General features: G+C 33.4%; 1 protein-coding gene across 1 annotated transcript in view; it reads right to left on the reverse strand.

The window, feature by feature from the left end:
* Positions 1 to 15,506, reverse strand: part of LOC128212262 (uncharacterized) — an 89,730-nt gene extending 74,224 nt beyond the window's left edge. The window contains exons 1-4 of the mRNA XM_052917630.1: positions 15,474 to 15,506; positions 11,037 to 11,076; positions 5,913 to 5,968; positions 5,537 to 5,579 (exon numbers count right to left, since the gene is read on the reverse strand). Of these exons, the coding sequence (XP_052773590.1) occupies positions 5,537 to 5,559 (23 nt within the window). The 5' untranslated portion in view covers positions 5,560 to 5,579; positions 5,913 to 5,968; positions 11,037 to 11,076; positions 15,474 to 15,506. The remainder of the gene's footprint in view (positions 1 to 5,536; positions 5,580 to 5,912; positions 5,969 to 11,036; positions 11,077 to 15,473) is intronic.
* Between the last annotated feature and the right edge of the window lie 11,754 nt (positions 15,507 to 27,260).

The following is a 27,260-nucleotide window of genomic DNA, read 5'->3' on the forward strand; positions in this document are numbered from 1 at the left end:
GCTGTGCTGGTGTTAGACTGACAAATTAAATTAAATGCATGACATGTATCTAATTTGTACTATCCTTGGCATTTCTGTAGCTTTTTGCATATACATGTTGAAATACTTATCAAACGTCTCCCTTGTCATGTTCAAGCTCATTTCAAAGTCATGGTCATTTCAACGTAAATAATTTTATGAAAAATAACCCGAATAATGTTTATTTCCTGTACATACTATTTTCAATTTCATTCAAATTTACCTTTAGTATGTGTCTATAAGCATTGACTTAATTATGAATAATATTTTCCCTCCTTTGACACAAATGTTTCGGGAACAGTTTTGTTATTTGTTTGAAACTGTTGACGCAAAGGTTTCATACCATTACAGGCATTCCGTTTAAAAGTGGTCGCAATATCCTTATTGCTGTACGAGTCTTATTGCAAATTGAGCCAGATTACTCCTAAATAAAAAAGTTCTGAAATCATGTATATTTTTCATAAAGTGCTTCATGTTGAAGTATTTATATGATTGGATCAAGGTCAATGTAAGTTTAAGGTAAAAATACACTGACACGCAAACAATTGGAATGTTTTCTATTTTCGTATTTTTATTATTTAATGTTACATTAATCAAATTTTGTTTTACCAACATAATGTGGTAATACCAAGCAACTCCAAATTAGTTCGCCTAAGCTTAAATCCGTAAAGAGTTGCTATATAAGCACACTCAGTGCAGTTAAACCCAATATGACTCCTTGTGTATTCTTCAAACGCCAAGCAAGATTTAATATGACACGAAACGTCGCGAACAACCCTCTGAATTATTAAAATAAGCCAAGTCAGTACCTTTCTTACTAATGAAAGGTCACTCGAGAGCTCACAAATCCCTTTTATGGTTACAGTCAAGCCCTTTCATAACCAAACAAACCTAGATAGCCAAGCCAGAGTTCAATCAATCGCATTTTGGCCATAACCAACCCCAGTCTCCCAGACAGTCATCAAACTCTGGCTCTTGCCAGTCCACTTGTAATTATGTAGCAAGCCATTCGAGTGACGGGTGATCCATTTATTTATTATATTCCAGACGATTTTGTGTTAATTAGCACATATAGGTTCTTTACACGCAAATTCGGTGCCAGTGTACAGTCAAGATTATCAATAGCTAAAAAATCAAACGAGCTACAATTAAGTCGATTCAATTGTCAATCAACTCAATTGTGACTACAATAACGCTCATTTAGAGCCAACAGATCCATTTGTAGCTCTACTCAAGCCTACTCAGTGTCAAATAGACCACATTTGTAAACTATTAACCCATTTTAATCAAAACAATTCCATGTGCATCTCCAAAAAAGCCTTCTAAGTGTCACATGTTCAATTATTGGAAACAATAATACCCAGCTAGAGCAAAATAAATCCATGTGCAACTCTAAAACATCATACAAAGTGCACAATAGACCATATTTGCAAAACAATTTAAATGAAATCAAGCCCATGTGCAGCTCCAAGTATGCATGCAAAGTGCCTATCAGACCACATTTGGAAGCTATGAAACCCATTTAAATACAAACAAACCAATGTGAACCTCTGAGAAAGCATTCACAATGCCTATAAGACCATTTTTTGGAAGCCATATGTAGATAAAAAAACAACAACACTCGCAAGGCACATAACGGGTAAAACATATTTATGATATAATATACTTGGCCAGTGAAATTATTCATTAGTTCTTTGGTTTGATTCTACTATTATACTATATAAGGTTTGTTTTCATATTTGAGGAGTTTTCCTTCATTTCCAGCTTTTAAAATAATAAAATTCAAAACATATTTAGATTTAATTTCAACTGCCTAATTTATACAAACGAGTACAGTTTAATCTGGTGTTGATGTTGGACAGCGCGCTTGGCTACAGTCTTAGAAATAATTACAATAATGATGCAATATGTGGCTTTCGAAAGCAATAAAAAGTCAAAGCAAGAAACCAGGGTTTTAATAAAGTGTGGCTGCACTATGTCAACCCATACTACAATATTTAGACCCTAACATTAATAATTTATAAATACTGAACTTGACACTAGGAGCCCAAACGCAATGAAAACCACGAAATATCTCCATATACTCATCCTTAATACCAAGCTATGTCAAAATATGTCAACCCTAACTTAAGTTATTCAGTACTTAAACAGTTTTCTCTTTGTAGGATCATAACCATTCTCCTTGATCCCATGGTCCCCCGATGGAATCCCATGAAAGTCTCTATTATACCAAATTTGGTCACTTTATGTCAAACCTAACTTAAAGTATTCCGTTTCATATATGTTTGACGCCGCCCTCCAGCTAGTCCCCCGAATATCGAAGTAAGTCATTCTTGCAATAAGGTTCTACTTTGTGAAAACCTGGTAAGAATCTAAACCATGTTCCTGTCAAAAGCAATAATTACGTATAAAAGAAAACATCAATTAAAGACCTTACATTGTAAATAGGGGAAATATAGAAAATATAGAAACCTAATTGTCTGGTGGCTACTGTGAAAAGTATGAAGATCATTGAAGGATAAGAATTTCAGATCTATGTTCAAACCCAAAGTTGCCCAAAAAACCTTTAACAGACAAAAATCGACCAAGGGCCACCATATTTATTTATTATAATATGAAGTTATGTAACCTTATTGCGTGATGGCTATAAAATCTGCATTAAGATAATACAAAAGCGAAAATTACAACTTGCACAAAAATGTGAAGCGGACATAATGTGCCCTTAAACCTTAAACTAAGTTCCTTAGTCAATCCGGGGCCATGGTTTGTATTTAGGATGACCTAGTGCTATGTAACAATATTGTTATATGGTCGTTAATAATTGTGTGAGGTATAAAGTCAATTGAATGAAGGTTATTGCAGTTATAAGTAAATTTGTCACCTTGCCCTCAAACTGTAACCTGACGCCGACGCAGATGCCAACAGTAGTATAGCCACCTTATTCATCGAAAAGTCCAGCTTATTAAGTGTAGAATAATACAGGTTAGTTTGTGACATTTCTTTTTTTACCAAATTGAGCTCAATTTGTCTTCAAAAAGATCCATAGAGACCGGCAACCCCGACAAGGCTTTATAATAGTTAATGCACCAACAACCTTTTACGTTTTTTCAATAACGAGGATACAGATTGACGTTTATTTTGTCAGGGAAATACCTATACCTATTTCAATACCTATCATGTCCATAAGTGAATGGCTCTTTATATATCTTGACTCTGTTAATTGCATGCTCAGGATCCGCCTACCGTTAAGATTTCGCAGGTTTGTTTTAGACGATAACATAGAAAACACGTTTATATTATGACACTTTCATCTTGGCCGCAATATGATCAGTTCTGTGCTGTTGGTGTAGTTGTTTGCTGTTGTTTCATGTTTCTTGTTTGTGATTTTTTGTTTTTGTGTTCTTTGTCTTTGGCGTTTACACTATACCATTAAATGGGGTTTATGTTTAAACATTTTGCTACTGAGCTTGTTTCTGTAGATTTTCACATAAGTATTATGGGTTGATTTGTAGTTTAGGTATATTATAAAAAATAAAACCAGTGCTTGTTCTTTGATATATGTATAAAGGTAACACGTTAACTTGAAAACGTATTGGAAATGGCCATTTCTACAGCACTTTCATTATGCAACTAGTCCTTGTATGGCACTAAATTGTTTGAAGTGACTCTGACACTTTCCTCTGAAAACTGAACTTATTGATTAAGCTTTTTGCATAAATAATTATATTGAAAAATATAATCATGATGACCAATTCTGCAATCATGTAATAAATGAGTATGATATAGTTATAAACAATAACTTTAAAAAGAGAAAAAAAAATGAAAATATATCCCCTCTTGTTTATTTTAAACCTTTAAAGCTGCACTCTCACACATATACCAACTTTTTTTATTTTTTTGTCTTGGAAACGGCAATTTGTTGCATAAATTTCTGCAAACCAATGATTTAAGATTGCTGACAAAAATCAGATCGTATATTTTTATATTTCCGTTCGAAAATTAATGTTTTATGGCTTAAACCGTTACTAACGCAAAAAAATGCATAAAACATCATTTTTTGAACTTAGATATAAATATCTGCAACATATTGTTTGTCAGCAGTCTTATATAACTGGTTTCTATGGAAATTCGTAAAAATTGGCTCGTTCCAAGACAAAAAATAAAAATGTTTTTAAAACGCCCAATCTGTGAGAGTGCAGCTTTAACGAGCGTCTCACTTGCAAAATACTCTTAAAGCAATATCTACATTTAGATCACCTTTCACACTCTGTAATGGTAGAAAACCTTGGCGTTTTGCAACCAAATCTAAAATCTTAGCATTGAAATATGTTTAAAATGAAGGAACATACATTTTAAAAATATTTTATAACTGTTTGGTAAAATTAAGTAGCTGCACATTAATATATAAAGAAGAATAATAATATAACAGGAAATATGTATTTTCGGGGAAATTTCATTATTGGACCTTGATAGGAACTTGACCTTGACCTTCCAGTAGCTAGAGTAGTTAAAGTTCAATACCAATTTGAAGATCTTCATGATAAAAATAATTAACAAGTGGTTATTCATCCTTATGTTCAAACATTACACATTTACTGAATTGGCAATTTACTGCCATCTGTTATAATCATTTTAGCTCATTCTGAATAATGAATTGTGTACGCCATTTTGAATCATTAATTTGGTAACTAAATAAAGAGTGCATTCATTGTACCATATTGAAAGCAAAGGAAGCTAGCTAGTCAGGTAGTGTATATTTCATAAAATTAACCTCATGAGCTCAAAATAACCTTTACCTTCTAAATTTAAAGTGTATACAAACTTGAATCTAAAACCTGTTTAATGGTAATATGTAAATTAAGGTGTTTTGAGTTAATTTATTTCTTAAGTATCATTATAGTCTATTATTTTTTTTAAATTAATTATATCACAAAATTTGGCGGCTACCCTGGACGCCATCTTTCATATGGAATAAACGTTAGAGCCACAGTGTTGGTAAAGCTTTTCATAAACAAAGAACAATTTCCTTATAAAGATGACTTAGAACTCAAACTATAGACAAGACTATATACACCACAATATTTAGCGCTTTGTTTTATTTTACTCACTTCTGGTGTCATCATCGTTAGAGACTTTTTACTCTTGCCTCAATAAATTGCGATTTACAACCGAAAAATATTCTACAAATGGTTGGTACTATAGCTTAATGTTGAATCCGTTAATATCAACAGTTGTCCTGTAAATGGTTATCTAAATTGTGTTGTTTGTGTTTATAATTGTCAACAAGAGTAAATAAACAAAATAATGTTGTGGTTTTCTGAATAAAATATTTGTCGGAGAAAAAATTGACAAACTATAGCACAATAAGCACAGGAACAGTATATAGGTAACAATAGAAATGAATGTTGCCATGAAAGAACGTAATCAGAAGTATAAAACAAATACTTTCTTTTGGCACTGAGTGTATTTAACAAGTGTGCAATAAGATAACTATACAAATGCACACAATTATACATACCTTTGATGTTTAACGCAGGTCATTTTAGGTCACAAACTTCACCCTGAAACCAATAGTTTTTACTTATAAACATGTTGATGTAAATTTTTGCCTGATATTTTACTAGCAATGAAGTGAATGTGTTTATTGCTGTTCTATGTTTCTTGTTTGTGTTCTATGTCTTTGGCGTTTGCCCATTGCCACTAAACCGGGTTTATGTTTGAACTTTTTGCTACTGAGCATGTTTCTGTAGCTTTTTGCATATATATTGTAAGATTATTCTTATTTTGAGTGAGCGATATCATGGATTCACTCTACATTATATTTCTTATGTTTATGCTGGCATTAAAATACAACAACAACAACTATTGCACCAAGAAATAAAAATGTTTGATACCTGTCTTGGTTTAACTTGGTCACGAAAAGAGCCAATCAATTAGAAATAGGTTCTTTCTGCAAATTAAAACATACCAATGTTAAACATATCATTATTTTTTTCATTTGGAGTAAAAAATTCATTATGAACTACACCCGCTATGTAGAAACATGTACGTAGCTTATAGTAGCATACAAATCAAGCACGATATTTACCTACTGGTTTGAACAATGATTAAAAATGTCAAAATGTATGCATATATATTTTAAAACTTGAACTTATTATGCTGAGGTTTATCAGACGGGTATAGTCAATCATATTTATGTTACGTAACACATTGACGTCAGATCCGGCTTAATTTCTCTTCAGCGTTCAAAATAGGGATTGGCAGGCGATAAGCTGGCGAAGTGGTGTGAACGATTATCTTACGACTACTTAGGGAAATTTATCCATTGGTGTCGGATCCCGTTTAAGTATTAGCCTTATTGTGTCATTAGCCATATAGCTAGTCTGTAGAAGCACTGGCACACGGGCTCATCGCTTAACAAGCTACTCCTTTATTGACAGTCAATTGTTTTACCACAAGAGCACTAATACGTCGTCACTAAGTGACTTTGAAAGTTTGGTAAAATACGGATAAAGGGAATTGCCCCAAGTATAAATTGAATGTGTTAATTAAACTTCATTAAACAACTGTTAATAGAAAGATTTTATAATTTCAAATCGCTCTCTTAGATGAGAGTCTGAGGATTATATGCTTATGACGTTTTTCGTTTTCTTCAGGAACAAACGTAATTTGATCACCATAATATAAGGAAATCATCACATAATTATAAAGATTGGAATCCAATAGTATGCCTTTATCTTTGCATTCTCCAAATTGAGATTGAACGCTTAAAGTTTCGGCTTTAAAATGTTGTAGGCAAGTAAACGTGGTCATTTCGTTTCGTTAACGTCAGTTATTTACACTCATATTCAGTTGGCGCAGCAGTGATTAAAGGGCTTGAGTCGAACATAAAAACATTTTCATGGCTCGAAATCAGCTTTCTCTCCAAATGCTGAAAGCTTTCCTTAATTATGATGTGAAGCTTGATATGCATAAATTTAAAGCTGCTGATAAACTTCATGTTTGGCAATTTGAGGTTTAACTTGTATTGGAAGTTTCAAATATGTAAGCATTAACTGTTTGTATAATCCATATTGATAAAGTCGGCCGAATATATTAAAGGTAAGGATCAAACCGTTGAGAAAAACCTTGGTTGAATTTTTTGAATGAATGAGACAATTCTGAGTGGTGGACGTCGCGACGGGAACCGCCCTCTCAGGTTTGCATGTTAAGTTGAATATGTATATTATGCAGAGTAAATTTGCTGAAAAGTACTTAAAAAACCACATTGATTGATCCTGAATTAAATTATGTTCAGTCTATAATGTAATATATCGTGTCTATAGTTTACAAAGTCAAGTTCATATAATTATTAAATGTAATTATGTTCTTTTAAACAATGTCAATATCATTGTAAAATGTATGAAGAACAAAGGGCAATGTATAACATTCGTGTAACACAACAATACAATTTGACACACTATACATATCTTATAAGTTTGATAGTATACAGGTCTATAAAAGGGTGCATTCCTTAACCATATGAGCACAAGACTAATTTTGATGCATCACAGACGTCGCGATTATTGTTGAGACATAACTTAAAGGAAGCAAATGCAGTTTACTAGCATACCAAGTTTGAAGTACCTGGAAACAAACCTTTTTCAGTTATTGAAAGAAATAGGATTTTCAGCTCAAGGTCACCCTTGATCACAGCCCAACTGGCGTCAAAGAAGTAAGAGCGCTGGTCATGTATGAGGGACCTCTACCAACTTCGAGGTCTGTAGGCCTACGCGTTTTTCAATTATTGATAGGAAACTGTATATTTTCAGCTAACGGTCAAAACGACCTTGACCTTTGGTCCACTGACCTCAAATGTAAACTCCAACCGAAAGTAGGGCAGTGCTAAAACCCGGTACCTGGTATCCGGTATCACTTTCCAGTGATACCCGGATGTTATCATATTATACATTTCGGTATCAAATGATCCGCTATTTATTGCCTATTGGAGGAACGATTATCGGATAAAGATATCTGCTTTTCAGTTTTTTTTTTATTTCAATAGGATTATGGAAGTGTCATTTCTATGTAGCCATATAATCACAATTTCAAAATTTGGAGGGTAGAAATGGCTAGGGTATTGAATGACTACATTACTATATCGGTGTTTCAAAGATAAAAAACAATTGCATTGTATTAATTAAAACATTGAGTGTTATGATATTTTTTTTTCAAATTTGTTCCCCAATCATCACATCAAACACACTTAAAACACACACAAAAATATTTTATTAAAAGCTACTATCCTCAAGATTTACATGACACCATTTATTTATCGGCTTTTTAAATATTAAAACACATTTTCATTGTATCAATTAAAAGATTGAGTGTTATAATATATTAAAAATTCAAATTAATTACCCAATTATCACACTAAAAACACACAACAACAAGAACAATAATTATTAAAATAAAAGCTGCAATACTCAAGATTTACAGTATGTAAAAAGTTTATATTTTTACCTATTGATACATGCTTATTATGTTTTTTAAAATATTCAAAATCATGGTAGAGTATTGTGGACATTTATACCGAGCCTATCGATACCGGTATTTCTTAAGAGAATATAATATTACGAAAACCCCGGTACCAACATAATTCGGTACCATTAACTGTGATACCGGCTTTTCCCAATACATACGAGGTTTTAGCACCACCACCGGAAGTATCTATACAATTCCTACATTGTATCATTTATACTGTTATCAATTGCCCTTGACTTTTCAAGTTTACCAATTCAATAAAAATCAGATTATTTTAAAGATGCACTCTTACTCCCAAATAAGATTTACCAGAATTAATAATATTGTTTTAATATTCCAAGAAGGATGAATAAATCTCGAAAACAATGGTTCTTATGAAGGATACCGAGTTTAATTTGAAAGAAATGAGCATAAAACACGGTATTTCTACCTCATGAGACTATAGTAGACCACAGTAAATATTTTAGCATTCATCAATCATTTAATATTTTTGCATTTTCTGCTATTAAATACACAGTTACAAACTTGTTATCAGTAATTAATTTTTTCCATAAATTCATTATTTAGTAAGTAGTTAAAGTTTTCTTAGTTAAAATTGATGTTTGTTATACATGTGTATGTATTGATTTTGAATAAGAGTGCCACTTTAAATAAGCAAAACTTCATCCGAAACTGTTTTCTGAGCTTTGATAAATCGGGTCTTAAGGTTCGAAAATCAAGCTGTAAAAAAACGTACCCTACGATTTTACGATTAAACGTCAATTTTTTTCGTTAAAAATCAAGACTCGGCAGAAACTATCGTGAGGTTTGACTTCCGACAAAAACAAAAATAAGACCGACGAACTGACAGTTAGGCGAACAGGTCGATCAACGAAACGTGCAATAGATGACATAAAAAATAACCAACCACGACTCCAAAAAATAGCCAAACAGATATACTGGCAGAACTTTAGTACTGTTTCTTAAAATATTTGTTCATTGGTTCATCTGGCAAAATAAACAGGCACATTTCGCAGGCAAACAAATTGACGCCTGATTACAAATAAAGATATAATCGTTGTATTATATAATGTGTAAGAAGTAAGTAGTAAAATAGATGAAATATGGAGTTTATCAGTGAATTAAAAGCAGTGAAAATATCAATTTGATGATTTCACTGTAAAAAGGATCATTTTTAAGAACTATTTTTTAAATTCCACTGAGTTACTTCCCCTCGATCAAAACAAAAACAATACACTTTATTTTGAACCAGTATATTTTGGCAAACAAATACATAAAATTTAAAAAAAGTAACATACGTTTAAATAAAGATATATTTGGACGTTAACAACTTACCGTTTATTAGAAAAATGGTTATTCCGTTTTCCAAACGTTTCTTTGATCTTGAAGCTGAATGTTCGAACATTTGCTTTCATACCAAACAAATAACATTACATAAACAGAATGTTACATCATTGTTAAACTGTTTTATGAACTGTTTGGCATTGTCATACGTAATACGAACTTTCCGGAAAATACACAACAATTTACAGATTATCTTTTTTTCTATTTTTTACCCCACCCATGCCTTAAAATTTGTCAACAACCTAGCTTGGTCTTCACTCTTTACCTTGAAAACGAAACAGACTGGTTTCTGACATTAAGATGACTGAACACCAATGTATTATGAAACACACTCTAAAACTAAAACATATGTTTTATATCCAATGATTATCCGCAATAGTTTTGCTAACACGTTCGACTTTTCAAATTATCAATAAATGGCGGCGTAGTAATTTGGATATGTATTTATGCCCCGTTATTAGTTATTTATAGAATTTATACAATTTTTTCTCAGCTTACCGGAAATATATTTTCCGTGAAGGGCCTCCCACAAGTAGCGGCGTAAATTAAACGCTTTTCAAAAAAGGGGTAATTAAAAATGTAAAAAACATTTTAGAAACAAACAAAATAATTCAGTGTAAGATCGTATTTTATTTCACGAGTGTCATATAAAAACATATTTTTACGAGTGACGAATTTCTAATATAAAATTGAAATTTTACTAAGCCATTTTAATGATTTCTTTACTTTGGCCGATAACGCTCAAGTAACTGTTGGGTTTGTTTTTCGAAAAAAAATCATGGTATGGTTTTAAGCGCAGACATATTTTGGTAGTTATATTTATTGTAGTCAAATGCCGATTTGAAACACATCCCTGTCACTCTAATGTATTTTTATATTATGTTATGTACACTGTTCAAATTGTACAATATTCAATGCCAAGCGTTATAATGTTGCTTTTTTAAAAATGAAATCATCCGAAATTATATATCGAAAAAATGACAAAATATAACACGATAATCATGATAAATATGATTACAGTGAAAACAAATCTATAGATATTCATTGCCATCAAAGGGAAACTGTTTTTATTAAAAATGACCAGAAGTTCTCCTGTTCCGGAGCTAAAGTTGGCAAACACCGGTAAAACATACAAAATAAATTATACGTACGATATTCTACCGCTGGCCATTTTAAGTCTCAAATGCCGACCTGAAATCATAAAAGTAAAATCACTTACATTGATTAAGGTATTGAGGTGACAATTATTTTGATATTTTGGAAGTTATGAAGCGCATGTGAATTTTGAACTGATTGCATTTGTTCTTGTTATGAATAATGAAGAGGTGGTATCATGGATTCACACTACCCGTAAGGTATCGATTGTCATGCTGACATTACAAACCAAAAACCACCAAAAAATAACACTGACGTTTGATACTTGTTCACAAACAGAGTAACATTAGGAAGAAGCCTGTTTCTGCAAATCAAGTAAGACCGCTGTTTGATATCTGTTAATTTGCTTTAAAAACAGAAACTTTGTGTACTTTATAGTGACACACAGGTCCAAATCCAGCCTATTGGCGCAATGCATTAAAGTCTATTTAAGTTTATTCAATTGTTGGCATATTCCTATTGTTTTCGGCTGAAGTGAGTGAAGGCGTCCACGAATGTTTATCCTGAGGAAATGTCATCCTTAAAGGCATAGATTAAGCCGTCTATAAGTGACCCCCCCCCCAAAAAAAAAAAAAAAAAAAATCGGTATATAGTACACAATTTCTGTACCTCTATATAGGTTGCCTTGTGCTGCTTATCAGATCTCAGATCGATCTGAGTGTCCGGCTGTGTAGTTATAGAGGTTTTATTATTGAAATGGACAATACATCTTGTCTTTTAGTTGTTGTTTGTTATCAATTAATTATAATATTTTAATCATAATGCCTTTGAATAGGAATACAAATTATGTCTTATATAAAAGCCATTTAATATGATTCAACCAGGATGCTTCTCAATTTGTATATAACTAGTAACCATGCATTTAAATGGATTTAATTATATATGTTTTATAACTATTTAAAAAGTTATAACTTTTATTTGTTTATCATTTATTTCCAATCTGTTTAATTAATAAATACATTAGCTATGCATATTGTTTATGTCTATAAATGAGACAATGAGATTATCTACTCGAAAAGTGTCAACCTTTAATGGCCATGAGCCAAAACAAATACACAGTGAAATAACCAGGAGATGCACGGCAGGGGATTATAGTGCCACACATTCCTTCAACTAGGCCTTTAAGACAGTATAAGTGCAATCACTGATATCAACGAGATGACTTTTCATACATACGAAACTGTACGCAATGTTTTAACTCATTTCTATTTTATATATCGAAGTAAAACTTTTACATATGTTTTTCTCTACACATTACATCTTTTCAAATGATAAACAATGATATAAATGTATGGAGTCATCAGGCCTCCAACATTCGCACTATAATTGTTTCTATCCTGTGTCAATATATAAATATCATATGGCAGCATGTGTGTCATTAATATTGTCAACCAAAGATAGATGAATGTCACCCGAGCTCGACAATATCAATGTCACACATGCTGTCATATGATATTGTTTTTATTATACCGAACAAAATTAAATACATGCAAAAAGTTCTAAAATGTTTTAATTCATTAAGGGAGGCAATCACGTCATGATTTAGCTGAAATGTTGAAGCAGTTATTTGCCCTTATATGAAATTCAAAATGTCACTGCGGTCACATGACCTGACAGTGAATTTTCGCTTGGTCACATGTCAAAAATGTTGCAAATGTTTCTGACAGTCAAACTATCTATTTTTCGGGTAATGGGATTTTACCATTATAGACAAAAGTGAGGTATAATAATTTTCAATTGTCATACGACTAGGTAACAGTAATATTTCCCAGTGACACTTCTCAAAACAAATATTTTGATAGCTCTTAAACAGGGTTAGATGTGAATGCAAAACTATTGCAAGTTTAACGACTGGGTCCTAAAATGATATAAAAAATATCGATGAAAACATGAATTAAAGCACTTATGGACTTGTAAGGAATTATGGAAAGTGATATTTTCGATCAATGGTGCATCCACTGGTGAATATCTCATCTTCATACATATGTTCATATATAGTAACTCATTTGTGCAGGGATTCCGCGATTATTTGCATGACTCGGTGATTATCCGTTTTGCGGCCCTGGCCGATTGTCGATGACCATTTTGCGGCCCGTAGAACGTACGCACGTGAATTCAATGTTCGTCTTTAAATCAAATTTGGCGATTGTAAAATAATGTCTCAACTAAATAATCACAATTTATTGATCTGCCTGAACATACTCATTAGTAAAATCCTAAATTGAGACAAACGCAAACACAGTTTAGGAAAATATGCTTGTGTTTGATAACCACCGTGGACTATATGGCGGCGTTTTTATACAGTGTTGTCTGTTGACATCCTAAAAACAAAACAAAGGAAGTGGTAAAATTGAATATAGAATCTACTTGCAAACATCAACTGTACATACATGTTTGAATTAATAATACGAGGTATTTGTTTGTTTAAGTACAAACAATCTTTCTACTTGCTACGTGTTCATGTTGATTTAATTGAATTTTGACATTCAAGACATAAAACGACAGGTGTCAGTGATTCGTACTCAGAAAATTCGGATACACGTTTTGGATCTCACAAATTGAACAATTGAAATTGATGGGAACCTGAAATGAAAAAAATAAATATATTTTTGCCTTTTGGCTGACTCTCAAAAACTCAATTTAATTTGAGAGTGAGTTAATTAATCGTAGAAGAGCCAGCAGGAAATTAGAATGCACAATTGCATTGCAGGTAAACTTTCAAAAGAAGCCTTCAAACTTAAAAAGTGACAAAAACAAACATATGTATTAAAGAGGTTAATACACGGCGTAGCCGGGCCGTTCAGTGATAATTGGCCCTCGTGCTCAAAATGTCCCTCGACTACGTCTCGGGGCATTATGAGTCACTCGTGCTAATTATTACTTTAGGCCCGGCTACGCCGTGTATTAACCTCTAAACATTCAATAATTAACAAGTCTTAAATAGTGTTATATACAATGATCATACAGCGATGATGAACATGAAAAAATAAGGTATACTTGACGTTAATTAGTAATCATGTTCACATGCTAGTAAATGTTTGGGAAAATACCTGCTTAACCGTACACAGTTCACTTTCATTTTGATTGAACACAAACGAGTAAGGTTTCTGCGGTGGTAAAACGATAATTTGAACTGAATAGATCTGTATATGTTTGAGATGTCCCTCAAAATTTCAAATTAAGCGATTATCTATCAAAAAGGGTAGGGTACGTGTTTCACACTTTAAAAACAAGCAATGAAGCTTCGTGTCATACCAATATTCAATCGAACTCTTTTTGGCTACAACATATTCTGTATTACACCATTATATATCGACTTCAATCAGTAGTCCGTATCCCGTGTTTTTCTAAATCTCTTAAATTTGAATGCTAATGTTTCTTTGTTGTATTTAGAATTTTGAGAGTCTAAGATGTGGGGTTTCGTACCGGTCCGTTGATTTCGTAATAAGTATTTCTAACACGATACATTTCGTATCGTAGGTCCTATCGACTGCCGTTTAATAATATGTTTACACAAACCTAATACCAATATGCCACTGCGATAAAACAAATTTACCTTTTTCAGTACATTATGAATTACTTACCGCCCCACCACCACAATTATGATATATCTTTGTTTAGACCCTGTTAGACCTTGTGTCCTAGAATAACCCAAAGTAAAATCACTACTTACATTTTTCGTCGTTCAATTACTGAATCAAATATATGCCTAGACGATCATAAAAACGTGAATGTATTCCATTTCAATGATTCGTAAATAAATATAAAGCTATAAATTCTGGACCTAGATCAAAGCAGATCCACAACGAACAATGCAACCTGCTAAACTGTTATCAGCAGGTATGATATATAATGTATAAGCTTTTGATAATCAATACACTCCAAATACAAATTACAATTATATTTTTTGTTGATAATAACACAATCTTCACTAAAGGGACAAATCCAGTGGTATTAATTTTAACCAATGCCGTAGGTATGGTTAGCGATAACTTAGTAAAAACACACAGTGGGTTTAAACTACTTAACAAGCGTTTAACCTCCTGCGATTACCATTATGTGACAAACAAAGCTGATTCATCCTAGGTATATCAAAATCAAGATGACATGTTTAAACAAGAGAAATGATATAATCAAAACATACATATATTTCTTACAGTTAAAATGAACTAGTTTATGCTGTTCCGAGTGCTTAAAACTACTCTGCCGTTACATGAACAATAGGGACAACAATATGAGGGATAAGACCGTATATACTAATATCAAAATACAACTCATGTTATGTTTAATTACGTTATGATGAATAAATAATAACAATTTTGCTCTTGTTTTATGATCTTAGTTTCAATCAGTTCATTATGAAACTATATTATCATTTAAATGTAGTAATGTTGTAACAACAAAATACCATTAAGTAAATATAGATAACTTACACTTGATTTATCCAAAGTCCTTCAATACTAAACGGCGATCTAATTGAAAAAAACAACTCGACAGACAGCTCAATTTTTCAAATGAACTAATATTGATTGGTGGATACTTTAACAATGTGATCAATCTATAAATAAAAACAGTCTGATGATTTAAAGGCGCAAAAGTGTCTTTGGCAAAGATAAACCAAGTTTAAAAAAGTATACGGTCGACACTGATGTATACATAAATCGCAATATATGCTTTGATCAACTATGTGCTAGCATATTGTCTTTATTTTGAATTCTCTTACGTCAAATTTAGATACATTATGGAATATTTCATTTGGTGAGATTTATGAACGTGAGAAAACGGTACATTTGTATTTCAACTGGCTGTATTTTAGATCATTTCCAAATAAGACTGATGCCTTGTAGCCATTATGTTTTTGTGTATCTCCGCCAAATACGTATGTTTCAAACAAGTACACGAGCACTATAGGCACTATGGTTACATCCATTATGTGATACTATGCTTTTTACAGCCAGAAATAAGACCAAATATTACAAAGAAAGCTCAATCAAAATCAATTCGGGCTAGGATATATATGCTCGTTTAAAAATGGTTGTAAGCGTATTAAGTTTTCATGTGTTCCAAACTGTTTATAAGTGCCTTGACTCAATTGTTTATTCTTAACTGTAAAAACTCTTCTGCGTAGGTTATATTACCTTGTCACTTTTTAGTGCGATCCTTTGTCGATATAACACGTGAATCATGCTATAAATCGGTCTTATCTTATATCTGCCTAAACGTTTAAGTATTTCGTAAATATTGACCTAAGGTATATTTTTAGGAACATAAACTATGTATAGAGTCGATCTCACCTATGATTTATCAATTGAAATTATTTGATTCAACATGCAATACCTTTATTTGATTATATTTCAATGAATATTATTATTATTTATAAGTTGAAGATAGACTACATTAAGGCTGAATATGTGAATGTTCTTCTAATTTATGTGCCTTTCTGACTACCACTAAATATTATACACTAATTGACTGGATTACGGAACCCACAGCCTGAGTTATTGAGACTATACTTGAGCACTTGAATCCACGAATGTTGTGGTTTGTATCATGTAGTTAGTAGTTAAGGACGGGTTTTCATAAACAGCGTGCGGTTTAAGTAAATAGCATTGTAAATTATCCGCACGAATGTTGCATATCGGCTGCGCCTATTCTACTTGTTACAGTTCCGATGTGGGAGTAAATGTGATGACGAACACAAACTATGCCTCAAAAAATAATTTATTATTTTAAAACAAAGTTCATAAGCACGTCTATACATGTTATATTCACTAATTGACGTTACTGGCATACATTCTATTTATGATCAATTTGTTATCAAAACGTTGAACGGAAATGACTTCAAGAATATAAAAATTGCTTATCCAAGTAGAACAATATTAATATATCCGAGCATTAAAACAAGCTTGTTTATGAAATCCTTTATCATTCAACATACCAATTTTGAGTCATTAATATGGAATGTAAAGGACAGCGCCTTTTTATACAGATTGTATATTAAAGGAAGAACTTGATTTTACAGTATAAATATATGTATGACATTTTCGTTTTCATGACATTTGGGTCCCGTAATAACAATTTAGTAGTACACTAAGTGCAACAGCCAAAATAGTAAAATTTAAGCATTCTTTTGTAATAAAACCGTTTTTTTTTTTTTTTTTGCTCTACTAAATCATAAATTCGGCAAAAACTTGGTTTAATAAAGTTCTTTAGTAAAGCAAAACTAATATATTATAGTTTTGCGGGAATGGTTCTACACTTACTTGATTTTCACTTAATTACTTAAAAAACACCTCATTAATGGCATAATCGAAGCTTGGCAGTTGTCTTTGTGAAAGGCTTTCTAACATTAATTTAAAATCAGAATCTGCCAGCAATCCGATTTGTAAAGTCATGAGCATATGTTAAAGAATATATAAATCTGATTAAAATTATGACTACCGCCCAAAGATCCCTGCTTAGATATATGTCAATTATCAACTTATTTCAAAAGAGGAGTGCTAAACTTCCACAAACCCGGTGTTTAGAACCAAGATACATATGAAGATGTATATCTACAATGAAACTTACCAAATGGAAAGTACAATTCGACATTGTGTGTCAAATACATCAATCGATTGACCTATGTTCGAAGATCAAAACAGAATTCAAAGAAAGCACGCACAAAATAAGTTACAATCTATTATACTACAACAAGTATACCCTTTCCAACTTTAATCAATTTCAATATTAGATTGCTCCCATTTCTTATCCCTCTGTTACTTCTGTAAGCTCCAACTTATGAAGTCTCCAAAGATCTATGACTGTGGAATTATCCTATATATATTATTTGCCAACGGGAGAACATATTTACACAATTAAATAATTGTATTTAAAAGTGTGTATGAATTTGAGTCTGTACAAAAGGCTATTTTCTGTGTATTTTCATTGCAAGACATCCAATGAAGTACATTCAGTTCACCAAATGTTGGACAATTTACTGTAAGAAGCTGAAACTTTCATTAGTGCATCCCTTTATGCTCTGTTTTTACTCGATACACTAATCCCTTAATGCCCATAACCTATAAAATAATTAAAATACTATTATTGCCTATTTGCATGATCATTCCCAGGAACTAAAATATCGATGTACATTAAGAGATGTGGGAAGACTATTGTAATTTCTTTCCGAGAGGACCAGCGGATATAATAAAGATTGAGAAAATTATTAGTTATAAACGGTTGAAACATGTATTAAGAGTCTTCTTCTATAGTATTGTTACAAATTTAAACATTATCCATGAGTTTGTATTTGAACTTTAGCAAATTAACCATGTTCGTGTTTATAGAGACTCGCGCATGTTTTTGGACCAAACATGACGTTTCCCGGTTATGCATCTGAAAACTCTTATTTTTATCATTATTTTGCTCTATGATATAAAAAATTGAAGAAAAATACAATCATAGTAAAGAAAGTATTTTCGTTTAAGTGGGGCTCAAACCCAGGCCGGTAAAGTCAAGAAAACATTACATACGGTCGCCTTAGCAACTAGGCCACCAAGACCAAATCAGATTTAGTTATTTTGACGACTTAATAATACGTTGATAAAATCACTTAATAATGTCAACAAATCACGCAGCAACGAAATCGCTGAAACCGTTTAAGTCACTGAAACCCGTTAGAAACGGTATTGAAAATTGTGGTCTTTAAATTTTTCAGCAAATATCAACATTTGCTGAAAGATTCCAGCTTTGTGCATTTTAGTTTTAACACTCCTTATTATATGCTGCGCTTTGTTTCGTAATTAAAAAAGTGCATTTTACAAACCATGAGCAAGTCCCTTTAAATGATAAAAACAAATAGTATGAATATGGAAATTACACATGCCTAAATATATATTGCATACCAAATATATGATACACTTTACTGTTCCACGAAGATAATCCATGTTTCATATTTGTATTGTATATCAAACTTGACTTCCGGAAGATTTAAACTCAACGTGTTAATTCGGTTAACTTAACCAGGGTATTAAGGAATTGCTAAACATATAGTTTAACCCATTCAACGTTTTATCACACTGGGAACCCGGAAGATTAAAACTCAACTTGAAGCTCTTGCATGAAACTCCTCATGTTATCAGTATACCTCGGTGTCGGGGATGACATTCATTTTGAACTGTTGTCCTCGGCCTGTCGTTTTTTTTTTGCTATTGTTTCCATATTCTGTATGCATTATGCACAGACATGGAATGACTAAAAGTACGGCCCACTTGTCAGTCCCTGTCGCACAGGCCACCACACTGACAAAAACAGTGCTTAACTATGAGTCATCTACGTCTTCCATGGTAGTCCTTTTCTAGATAACATACGCATTTAAGAAAGCTCTGGTAAGAGACAGATGAGTGTGAAAGTAACGATCAAAAAGGTCCCCATTTTGAGACTTCTCTAACCCAGCCCGATTCAGCTGGGTAAATCTAGACACAACTTAAAAAGCTGTCCTCAAATATATCAAGATTGAAAAATTCCCTGTACATGCTCCAATTGTGCTACAAGGGGTGGACTAGATTAAATAGATATATATAAGTTTCTCAAGCAGTTTTCTTACCTTGGCTACAAAATGCAGATATCTTGTCAGAGCCTGTCAATGTGGAACAGTTTCTGGTAGGGCCTTGGCTCTTTGCTTCACATAAAGATTGGAAAATATAATGAATAGCTATATATTTTAGGTTTTATAACATCAACAAAGTCTACTGTTTGTCTGACGCCTTCCTCCCTGTGCAACTATGTAGAAAGTTTTACTACTTATATATGGGTTAAAAATATTTTATGAGTAACCTTTGGATGTCTGACAACCTGTCGGTTTCAGCCTGTTCACTATAAGTGCTTCATCCATAACTAAGGCGTTTACGTGAGGATGTTCAAGAGTGATATGTGAATAATGTTCAAGATAATGTGCAAGGTCCGCCTTTTACAGAATATAAGGTTTCAAAACAGTGATAATGAAGGTTTCTCACGAAAAAGTTTCCACAATCTTGACATGTACCATACAGCTCAGACAGTAGGAAATATTTCTGTTTAAGGTAACCAATCTGCTGCCTTTCTATGGATATCTGTTTTGGAGTCTGTCATCGGAATGAAAGAACCTTGTTATGTTATGGTTCGTCTGAGAGGTTTATGTTTCCTTTCAAAGCACTCCGCTACAAACATTGAATATTAGTCATTGCCCACCTGAAGTACTCCACAGTTTGAACAACACTTGCGATATTTTTACTAATGAAGTTTTCTTCGAATGCAAATATTAAGTTTGTGTAGATGGTGTGATGCACGAACTCATGGTATTTAATGGGAAACTTAACTTCAAATCATTGAGGGGTCTTCATTATCATCTGAAGATGAGAGGAAACCGAAAGCATGTGCCTTCAGTTCTGGTAGAAATAATGCAGGTACTAATACCTAAATTCACGGAATAATTATTTCAGTGTCACTGTTGTGTAAAAGAGTTTGATGTATAACTTAAAATTGTCCGACAATTTAATAATTTAACCATTGCAAATAAGGATTATATACAAATTTTAAAATTGAAATAGCTGAGAAGGACATGTAAATTGTCCATGTGTATGCGAAATGACTACGTATCTTTTAGCTAGACTATACTTATACAAAATAAGGTAGCAATACTACTCACCCCGGCATCGTCGGCGTCGGCGTCGACGTTTGCGTCGGATTGTGCATCGGCGTGTGCGTCGGCTTCCGGGTTAAATTTTAGGGCAATTCAACATTTTCACATATAAATCCAATACCCTTCATTCAGTTCACTTAATTCTTTACACAATGTGTTTAGGACCATCACACTATGAGGTTACGTAACTCCATACTATCCTAAATACAAATTATGATCCCTGATTGACTGGGGACACAGGCCAGATTAAAGGTTTAGAGCAGGTTGGGATTTTTACTTATTATTTTTATATACAATTATTGACGACCATCATACAATTAGGTAACACAACACCATATCTTTCTTAATACAACATATGGCCCCTGATTGACTTAGGAACTGCAGTTAAACGTTTAAAGTGGTTTAGCTTATTCGACTGCACATTCTTTTAGTAGCCTCGGACTGACTAGAACTGGACCGCTGGCTTAAGAAGGGTCAATAAGAGATATAGCGTCCTTTACATCTTTAGTCGTAATAGTAATTGATAGAAGTGATGAGTCGGCTGTTGGTAAATCTGGAGAATCATGATTAGTACTTTCAAGGTTAGACTGTGAGCAGAAGAAGGTGTTAATAAAGGATAATTAAGCTTCGTCAGTGTCTGCTTCCATGCTGTTTTCAATCAGCGTAGGGATACTTGGTGACTTTTTGCCATTAAACCGGGTTTATGTTTTAACATTTTTCTACTGAGCTTGTTTTTGTAGCTTTTCGCATAAATATTTATGTTTGTTGGTGAGCTGTTTTGCCTGTTTGAACCTTTTCTTTGCTGTTATATTGTCTGTTTATTTTCTCAATTTTCTTTTTCTCGTAGTCAGCCTTAGATTTTCGAATTAAGGATGTTGTTTCGTTTCAGATTGTATTTAATGAATTTAAGATTCAAGATTCTTCATCAGTGTTACCTAAGCCCGTTGGTGCATTTAACGGTGTCTGTTTTTTTTGAATTTCATTGTTCATCCAGGAAACATCGTTTGGTTGAATATTGACTACTTTGTTTGGTATACTCTCTGATGCTGCTGATATGATTGTTTTAGATATATTGTCAGCAATCCTGTTAAGGTCGTTGTCGATGAGAAGATAATTCCAGTCAGTCGAACGGAGATGACTATTTTGAAAATTCACCTTTCTCATAAAGCCAGATACGTCTGTTGAAACATGACTGCGATGTTTGATAAATCTTAAAACAGTCACAATGGGACAATGGAAGCGAACAAGATCTGGGATGAAAGGGTCGGGCAAAAAACTAGAAAGAACATGGTGGTGATGTTTCACGAACATGAGATCAATGAGAGCATTCGATTGCTCAGTAAAGTGGGTAGGGGAATCGATGAGCTGCTCCGCATTGTAGGAAGCAATCAGTCTGCTCATCTTGTTTGCTGCAGATGGAGCAATGTTTATGTTAAACTCGCAAGTCACAAGTATATTATCATAATGGCCATTGAAAACTTTGTTCCATGTTAAGCCAATGGGTGTTGTTTGAGTTTGGAGGACGGTATATTCCACCAATGAGAAGTTTGCGTCGGTTAACATGAAGTTCAACCTAAAGGGCCTCGAGTCCGATCACATGTAGCTCTGTTTGTTCCGAGGCGCTGATTCCTTCACGAACATACGCCGACTCGACCATGTCCATCACAACGAAATGGCGAGCTGAAATTGGGAATAAACAAGTCATCATTTGAAGTGGTATGATTAGGCCAGGTTTCTGTGAAGACAAGAATGTCATACAATTGAGCTTCGATTGTCGGAATGTCGATGTTAGGTTTAAGGCTTTGAATGTTAAGATGCATATATCCAAGCCCGCTTCAGTTTGCTTTAAGTAAGAATCAAGTAGGGAACTAGTAGTGTAGGGAATCGGACAGAAAAAAATACTATCGATACTCGGTTTATGAAACCGATCAATGATCGATTATTAATCGATTTTATCATTATTTTATTATCTTTGGTCATCATATTTAAGGCATGCAGATACAGTACATGCACCAGTTTTAAGCACCAAAGTTCCCTTACAATATTGTTTGTATAAATTACATTATTTATTCAGAACGCAACTATCCTTTCGTGTTAACAAGTTACTCACAGAACATGAGACCACAGGCTCTAATTTTGTCTTACATTTAGTATACACGTGTAAAATAAACACAAAGAAATATATCAATTTCTATGAATAATCAGTCAGTAACAAGTACAACAAGCAGTTGAATATATCATATGTTTTACAGGCACGTTTTCTTTCAGAAAACTGAGAAAACTAAATTCTTACATGGTAAGAAGTAAACGCGTAACAATAAAAAGGTAACATGTTTTAAAAAATACGTTTAAACCTCAAACATGAGAAGTTGAGAACCAATCCTTTAGCAGTTAAATTACAAAGAAAATTTGTAATAAGGTACTGTAGGAGTGACTTACTGACTTGATAAGAATATGACTATATAACTTAAGATTAACACCTTAGCATTTCAACATTAACTAGCATTTACCTGAAAAAGTAAGTAAGTCGGTTACCTTTACGTCACTGGTTTTTATAATCGATTGTTCAAATTTCACTATCGTTCGTCGCCGACGTAGGCCTTTCCGATCAATTGTCGATTATAATCGAATCATCGGCACAACACTAGGAACTAGTATCGGGCGACACATCATCAGGGCATGGACCAGGATTGGTTTCAATGTCGCATATTTTCAGGAGCGATATAAAGATAAGTGATAAGAAGCAACATGGATGCATATGAGACTCAAAGAAAAACACGTCCATTGTTCTGGCGTCAGGTTTGCAGCAGCGATTACGCTAGTACATATTTATGGTGTTAGAAAATGAAAGTAATGTATGGATGACGCCGAATGAGAAACAGCAAGGCAAATGAGTGAGAAACGGACGGAGTACCAAAGACATAGGCCGGTAATATATGTGACATCATTTATACATGAGATCAGCGCGTTATTTCAAGGAGCTTCAATTAATTTTGATAATTGATGTAACTTCATTGTTATATTATTATGTTAAGCAAGGAAATTTAATCTTCAGTAGAAGCAGAATATATATATATATATATATATATATATATATATATATATATATATATATATATATATATATATATATATATATATATATATTATATATATATTTACTTCAATGCGCTTTATTCAAATGACATAAACCATACAATGCAAGAAATTAAAAGTGGCGTGTTGTTTCGCATAACTCATCTTTCATGGCGTGTGGAAGACAAGTATTTCTAGCATTAATCACAAAAATAATGTTGTCGTTTTTAAATTTACTCACCCAGCCACACCACCACACTTCGCACACTCTATTATATATGCTTATGAAAGCTTAAGTGTTTCCAGTCTTTTGGTTATTCTGTTTTCCGGTAATTCCACCAACCATACTCACATCTACGGTTTGTTTACATTTTGGTCTGTTTCCTCGTCTCTTTTAAAAGTAATTACGTCAGAAGCTTTAGAATGAAATAATGTACGAATGCGTTAATAAAACGGTCGCAGATATCTTCGTACCCAAGTTCGTACGTAATGATCGTAGATTTCGGGTCTAGTTCGTATGAAGTTTTAAATAGAACCGGCTAACATACGTTCTATTTATAGATTAGGTTGCAGCCATGCCTGGTACCCGACCCTATGCATTGAGCTCTAAATGAATGTTTCCCCTGTCACGAAAAATGATGGAAACCATCGGACAAAGGATGTATTTGCAGAAGCTGGAAACCACCAGCCACGTGCTCCTACATGGAAAAATTATAAACCTTTCTTAATATGATGCGCCGTGTGATAATGTGAAATTGATAAACAAAAACGATCGTTTATGAATGAAGTGTTAATGTAAATATATTAGCATATACCCGACCTTATTCAATCTTTTATCTTGTAAGTTTTTTTAATTTCCAAAATTCGAGCCACTGTGCATGTGTATTTAGGTACATTTGACTACATCACTGTACATTACTCAATAACTCAATACACACGTTGGCATCTAGTAAGATTAACAATAACTATGTAATAATCTATATTTACAGAAATTGCAATCTGTGTGAACACAAGCATCATCTGATTTCGGATTCTTAGAAGTTCGTCTAAAATTCAGCCGGGTCGTTCATCTGGGTCGAAAAATCGGCTATGTTTACATACTATCTTATTTTGAAATAAACTACATGAGAAGGACGACGCTTGTTTGCGATTGGTTGCTCACCACCATGAGCATTCTACAACTGCGACCTTGATGAACACGACCGTCGGTGTTCCGTAACCTTAACCCAACGCTAGCAGCTTCCTTCTACACTTTGGGAATGGAATTAATTCAGGCGAAGGATTAAGTGCAGATTACATACAGACAGATTTACGCAGATAATACATACCAAAGGGGTTTTGCGAAGCGCAGATAACATTGGCCAGGAATAACTTATTTGAAGACCTCTCTAATGTATTGGAAGACGTCTCTTATTATATGTTGCTATCAGTATATAGTTTATTGCTAGCAACAGTTGAATTGTTGCTATCACTTATTGCATTATAGAGCTCTTCAAATCAATTAAAGGGAGTTAAATTAAAAAAAAAATGGAAATAAAAGGCTTATATTGGTATATTAAAATGTGAGTACATGGTTAATGACGTACGATATAAAGCAAAATCACACATTTTACAAACAGCAAATTTGTAAGTAAATGATATTTCAGTTTAATATCATTTCCCTTCTGATGTTATGATGCGCTAACAAAGTAATCGAGTTGGTATAAAGGCCATTGTCTTTCGCAGATAACATATACCTAGTACATTGTAGATCAGATTCGTGTTACCAGTTATCTATCGTGTCTGAATTTGGAAAGCATTTTTAGGTAACCGGTATCATTTTATTTTTATTTAGTTAATCAGTTTGTATGTTTCTTACTTATTGGAATTGGCAAATCATTACAAGATAACCTGTTAGTGCTAGAAGCTAGAAACTGATTTATATATAACTTGTTACACGAATCTTATATAAATATAAACCAGTTACTATGCTACTTTTTAAGTTGAAGTCGCAACCGATAGCTAGATAACCTGTTAGTAATAACCAGCATTAAAAAGGTAACAGGTGGCAGTTCTGGGCAATTTCAAACCTGTTTCTGGTCTTATGATATTTATTCTACCAAAAACATTTCGCGGATATTAACTAGAAAGCTAGATAATTACCGCGAAAATTAAGTGGTTAAAACTGCACTCTCACAGTTATACCGTTTTTACAACTTTTTAATTGTTCGTCTTGGAAAGAGCAAATTTTAGCGTAAATGTCTGCAAACCAATGATAAAAGATTGCTGACAAAAGATCAGATCGCAGATATACATATTTCCGTTCGAAAATTAATGTTTAATAGCTAATTACTAACTACGTTACTAACGGTTTAAGAATAAGAGGGCCAAGATGGCCCTATACTATATCGCTCGCCTCAGTAAAACTTTGTGCTATAGACGTGTTGATAATTAAAGAGCAATAACAGGGATTTGGCTCCTCTGATGTATGAAAATGTTACCTCTAGGGTGTTAACAAGATATTTCCATATTTGGGCTCTGTGACCTAGTTTTTAACCCCAGATGACCCATATTCGAACTTGAGCTAGAAATCATCGAAACAACCTTTCTGATAAATTTCCAGGATATTTGGGCTGAAATTGTTACCTCTAGAATGTTCACAAGGTATTTCCATATTTGGGCTCTGTGACCTAGTTTTTGACCCAAGATGACCCATATTCGAACATGAGCTAGAAGTTATTGAAACAACCTTTCTGACAAATTTCCAGGCTATTTGGGCTGAAAATGTTACCTCTAGAGTGTTAACAAGGTATTTCCATATATGGGCTCTGTGACCTGTTTTTGACCCTAAATGACCCTTATTCATACTTAAGCTAGAAATCATCCAAACAACCTTAAATTACCTTTCAATAATACACGCACACGAAAGCCTTTACTTCCAAAATAATGGGTAAATTAAAAAAAAAAAAAACATACGTTCTTCTTCTTTTTCTTCTTATTTTTCTTCTTAGTAACTAAGCCGGAATCTTAAACTCATATTCGACACGTTTGTGAATAATGGCCAGGACGTCAGAATAGCGTCTCATCATAATACCATATATGTATCACAAGTGTTACCATGTGAGGTCATCTATCAGGTGGAAGCCGTTGACGGTCCAAACGTCGGCTACCGGTTCCCCGGAAGTGGCGCAATGGCATACAGCTCCACCGTTCTGGATCCGGTCTGTACATATGGAGGCATAAGGCGGTGCGCTTCTGGCGTCTCACTGACGTCATCAATGGCGGACTGGTTTGCGTTGCCAGCGTGTTTGGTAACGGAAGGAATGCTCAAGGCTCAGTGAAAGGCACGGCGATTGTGATGGTGTGTACGTCAATGACACATCCAGATGGTATGATGCATTATTTTATTTATTACAAGAGCAATACGTATATCTTAAAAATTACTACTGATACCCTGCTTATATGACAAGCATTTGTCAAATGGGTTGATTTACCCCTTTGGGCA

This window comes from Mya arenaria, chromosome 12 (assembly GCF_026914265.1).
Source record: "Mya arenaria isolate MELC-2E11 chromosome 12, ASM2691426v1".
In the NCBI taxonomy this organism is placed as follows: Eukaryota; Metazoa; Mollusca; class Bivalvia; order Myida; family Myidae; genus Mya; species Mya arenaria.